At 33.5% G+C, this 5,677-nt stretch overlaps 1 protein-coding gene across 1 annotated transcript; it reads left to right on the forward strand.

Annotated features, from left to right (window-relative positions):
- Positions 1-2,906: 2,906 nt before the first annotated feature.
- Positions 2,907-3,212, forward strand: LOC135950665 (uncharacterized). Its single transcript, XM_065500195.1, has one exon. The coding sequence runs from the start codon at positions 2,907-2,909 to the stop codon at positions 3,210-3,212; it is 306 nt and encodes a 101-aa protein (XP_065356267.1).
- Positions 3,213-5,677: the final 2,465 nt, after the last annotated feature.

A 5,677-nucleotide genomic window follows, 5' to 3' on the forward strand; every position in this document is an offset into this window, starting at 1 on the left:
TCGTTATCTGTCGTGGATTGTACGGGTATTTACGACCGTTGGGATATTATAAGTTACTTTACTTTCTATAATTTTTCTAAAAATAAAGTTTTAATAATACCGAGAATTATTGAATAAAATAGTTCAAAACATTTTTTATTAAAGATAATTTCTCCTGGAATATTGGTTTGTTGCTGTATACGGCGAATTCCAATCCTGTTAATGATTCCTAGTTTAAAATTTTAATGGATATTTGATTCAATTTGTTCGAAATGAAATAGCCCATAATTTATTTTTTTTATTATGAACATTATTCCTAGCAAAATATTGGAATTTGTTTAAATTCTTTTATATTCAACGAAATCTGTTTCTCGACTATGAATAAGGAAAGTCATTATTTCGATATAAATTTATAAATTTTTTTTGTTATTGAGAATCAATCTTCTCTTTATATAACAACAAAATTTGATTTGATAATTACTATTATCAGATTCAGAATAGAGAATTTCTGTATTTCTAAAATTAACTGTTTTATTTGTATTTTTACTTGTAAAACAAATTTTTCTAATTACCTTTTAACATTAGTATTGGTTTCATAAGTTAGTTTGTTTAATTATTTTGATTGAATTACCAATTGAATTTTTTTTAGATTGTTAGAATTTTTTTATAGAAAAATGGCGGTAGCAAGAAGCACAGAGGATATTCCTCTTGCCACTGAAACTTCTTTAGGTCTTAGTTGTTCTTTATGTGAAAAAGACATGGTGAACTTAAGCGTTTGTGTTTCAACTAAATGTAAACATTCTTTCCATCAAGAATGCATATCGAAATGGCTAGGCGAAAACAATGAATGTCCAAATTGTGGAAAGCTATGTCATGAAAGAGATTTAGTTCAGGTTGGGGCTAAACAAGTGAAAAAACTAAAATTTCATCATATCGTGGTAGAGGTCGTGAATCTGCAGTTAAGATATATCATACAAGGTCTAATAGGTTACATAAGGATAACACAACAAAGGCAGCACCTATCGTGGGTGAAGTTAATATTACTGATCAAGAATCACAACAGGAAATTAATAATTCGTTGAATGATATTAATACTTATCAAAATCCACATAACACCACACTCAATACAACAAATCGTTCTAATAGAGGTAGACAGATGCGTAGCAAAACCAATAGGATGACTCATATGATAGAGTCTACAGTACAACGAATGCTTACTCAGCTTAATCTAAGCCCAAGGGAAGCACAAAGCCAACAAGTTCCGCAACAATTGAAATCAGAAGTTCAAATCATACCACCATCTCCACAGCAAAACCAACAAATTAATTCAGACGTTAATTATTCTCATGGTTTTACCCAAAATGAGCAATTACAAAGCCAACAATTAGGTTCTGATTATGTTGAAAATAGACTAAGAATGAATCCCGATAAGGTAACCACTATAATTCAAAGCTGGAACGTAAGAGTTTTTGTATAGGATCAAGTGTTTAGTTGAGGAAACATTTAGGGGAAACTTTGATGATAGTGTAGGGAAGAATCTACATGTTTTGATGACTGGGAAAGCAAAAACCTGGTACTGGAGGTACCGTAAAACTGTCCCTAGAATAGTATGGGAAACCTTTTGTGTAGAATTCAAAAAACAATATAGAGATTTTAGAACTACCTATGACATTCGAGAAGAACTACACAGTCGAAAGCAAAAACCATTTGAAACTTTTGAGATATTTTATGATGCCATCAATGAAATTATTGATCGATTGTCAGTGCCGTTAGATGACGAAGAACTGATAGAAATTATCATTCGGAATCTAAGACCGGAAATTAGACACGAACTACTGTATGTACAAGAAAGATCGATAGGACATTTGAAACAACTTTGTCAAAAACGTGAGAAATTGCTAAGCGAAGTATCTTTTCGTAGAAATAACGCTAATCGATACCCTATAGTAGGTCAACAGCGTAGAGTAGCAGCGATTGAATCCGATAATAGGTATGAGGCAGATAAGGAAATAGCAGACAATTTAGAACCGGAAACTACTGAATTTGAAGTTAATGCGATTGATGCTAAAGCGGACAGAATAGTGAAATTTTGGAATTGTGGGGAAGAAGGACATATGTGGGACATGTGTATCAAAGATAGGCAAATTTTTTGTTACGGATGTGGGCTCAAAAACGTATACAAACCACAATGTGTAAGATGTGCTAAGAATACAAAAAACTATCAGGGATTATACCACAATCGCTTAGAACCGAAATTGAACTAACTAATGATATAAACAATAAAATAAGAAATGAAAATTATAATAAACCAGAATTTGAATTTAATAATACAGGAACTTTTGAACAAAAATTTAATAATTCAGAAAATGTTAAAATTTTGAAAAATGATAATAATAGTTTAAGTTTAGTTAAGAATAGGGATAGGGTAATATTTAAAATCCGTCCTTTGCTATTTCCTTATTGAAAGATTATGTCAGTGCAAGATTTAGAATTTTTAACGAGCATGGCACAGAAAGAAAATTATCTAAGAAATACAATAGATCTACGGTGCGTATGCGCAATTTTTATAATAAAATAAAACATAATCGACATTTGCTTGTTTCATCAATTATAAATATGGAAACTGATGGAAGGTTATATGTTAAGGTACAATTTTTAGATAAAATTGAGTTAGGATTGCTGGATACAGGAGCGAATATTACTTGTATTGGAAATGATTTGGCTTTAGAAGATTTTTCGAAGTATCCAGGTTTTCGAAAGATAGTGTCCAATGTTCGAACTGCGGATGGTAAAGCTCAAGAAGTAATTGGATTAGTGGAAGTAGAAATGATGTATAAGGGAAAAAAGAACAATATAAATTATTTATTATACCGACTCTTAATCACCGACTCATATTATGGTTAGATTTTTGGCGTGCGTTTGGCTTAATGGTTAACATTATTGCAAGTATTACGTCTAGTTCTACAGAAAACACAAGTGAAAACGATTCCGAATACTATCCACTAAATGAGACACAAAAACGGCAATTAGAGTTAGTAAAAACCTTTTATCCTAGTTTCGAGAGTCAAGGCTTAGGCAGAACTAGTCTAATTAAACACAGAATAGACGTTGGTAATGCCAAACCAGTGAAACAAAGGTATTATCCGGTCTCACCCGCCGTCGAAAAATTAATGAATGCTGAAATAGAACGAATGTTGAATTTAGGAGTGATTGAGGAAAGTACTAGTGCTTGAAGTTCTCCAATGAGGTTAGTCATTAAACCGGGAAAGGTAAGGTTATGCCTTGACGCGAGAAAGATAAATGAAGTTACGACCAAAGATGCCTATCCTTTGCCAAACATAGGAGGAATATTTGCACGTTTGCCAAAAGCGAATATTATAAGTAAAATCGATCTAAAAGATGCGTACTGGCAAATCGCATTAGACGAGGAATCAAAAGCGATAACTGCCTTTACGGTTCCAGGTAACCCGCTTTACCAATTTACCGTAATGCCATTTGACTTATGCACAGCACCACAAACTATGTGCCGATTAATGGACTCCATTATCCCACCTGATCTAAGGCATTCGGTATTTGGTTACTTAGATGATGTTTGCGTAGTCTCTGATTCTTTTGAGGACCATATTTTGATTTTACTTAGACTAGCTGAACAGTTCAAAAAGGCAAATTTAACATTGAACCTAAGTAAGAGCAAATTTTGTGTTAAAAAGGTGCAATATTTAGGCTACATCATAGGAAATGGGGGTATTTCTACTGACCCGACAAAAATAGAGTCTATACTCAATTGGCCAACTCCAAAAACTCTGAAACAAGTCAGAGGTTTCCTCGGTTTAACGGGTTGGTACCGAAGGTTTATATCCAACTTTTCAGACGTTACTCATCCTATCACTGAATTGCTATCAAAGAAAAAGAAGTTTGAATGGACTGATACAGCTAATGAGGCTTTTGAGAAAATAAAGTTATTGTTGACAAGTGCTCCAGTGTTGAAAAATCCCGACTTTTCTAAAAAGTTTTTTGTCCATTGCGATGCGAGTGACTTCGGGATAGGCGCAGTACTTGTTCAGTTGGGAGAAAATGGAGAAGAAACCCCAATTGCATATATGTCGAAAAAACTCAGCACAGCGGAATTACTCCGTAACGGAGAAAGAGTGTCTCGCGGCGATAGAAGCAATCGAAAAATTCCGGTGTTACCTGGAGCTTCAAGAATTTGAGGTGATAACCGACCATAGCAGCTTATTATGGCTGATGAAACAGCCAAATCTCAAGGGAAGGCTAGCACGCTGGGTACTGAAACTACAATACTACAAATTCGCTATCAGCCATAGAAAAGGAAAAGAGAATGTAGTTCCAGACGCTCTTAGTAGAATGCACGAAGGTTACGTATCATCTTTGGAAATTATAGGAGCAGAAATTAATTTAGATTCGACTCACTTTTTGGATAGGGAATATTTAGATTTGAAGGAAAAATTTGAGAAAGATAAAAGCTTGTATCCCGATATAAATATTGTCGATAGATATATTTATATTCGTACAAATTTTTCGGTTGGTATTCAAGAGATAGATGAAACCACTTGGAAGTTATGGGTTCCGGAAGGGTTAAGAGAGGACATATTAAAACGATGTCATGATTCTATTATAACTTCACATGGTGGTATAGCGAAAACATTGAACCTGATTCGTAGGTATTTCTTTTGGCCGAAATTAGCCTCCAATGTTCGAGAATATGTTAACAATTGTCAACTTTGTAAAACTACTAAGTCTACTAATGTAATACAAAGACCGGAAATGGGCAAAATGAGTTTTTCCGATAGGCCATTTCAGCGGATCTACGTGGACATTCTCGGTCCATATCCGAGAAGCAAAAAAGGGTTATATAGGACTGTTTATAGTGCTCGACCACTTTTCGAAATACCATTGGCTTTGTCCGTTAAAAAAATTTACAGCTTCTGTTATAATAGAATTCCTCGAAAAACAAATTTTCCATCATTATGGTGTGCCAGAGGTAATGATAAGTGACAATGGCAGTCAATTTCGTAGCAATGAATTAAATGCTTTTCTAACCAAATATGAAATTCATCATACGTACACAGTTTGTACTCTCCACAAAGTAATGCCGCAGAAAGGGTCAACAGATCTATAATTGCTGCAATTCGGGCATACTTAAAGAAGGATCACCGTGAGTGGGACGAGAATATTTCGTCAATAAGTTGCCCTCTTCGTAATTCCATACATAGCTCTATAGGAATGTCTCCTTACCATGCTTTATATGGTTTTGACATGATTACTCATGCCACATCGTATAAACTTCTAAGAAATATTCAATCCTTAGAAGAAGCTGATGTTAAGGTAAAAAGAGACGACAAGTTAGCTTTACTTCGAGATACAATATCACAAAGTATTAAGAAAGCTTATGATGTAAATGTAAAACAATATAACTTAAGAACAAGACCAATAAATTTCAAAATAGGGCAAGAGGTATATAGGAGAAATTTTGCTCAAATTTTCTAATTATAAACTAAAATTTGAACAGAAAAAAAATATATATTAAATTTTACTGATTTCTATATTTATTTTGAAAACTAAATGATTTTATTTCCGGCTAATTTTTTCGCGATAACTCTTAAAATTATCCGGTTTTGTAATGAAATGTGCCACTATAAATTTCTATGACAAAGATTTTTTTGTTAGCTTGTTCTGG

The sequence above is a fragment of the Calliphora vicina genome, chromosome 2, assembly GCF_958450345.1.
Source record: "Calliphora vicina chromosome 2, idCalVici1.1, whole genome shotgun sequence".
NCBI classification, from domain to species: Eukaryota; Metazoa; Arthropoda; class Insecta; order Diptera; family Calliphoridae; genus Calliphora; species Calliphora vicina.

What these genes read in the sequence shown, in the direction of transcription:
- LOC135950665 (XM_065500195.1), top strand. Translation starts at nt 2,907, where the DNA reads ATGGTTAACATTATTGCAAGTATTACGTCTAGTTCTACAGAAAACACA.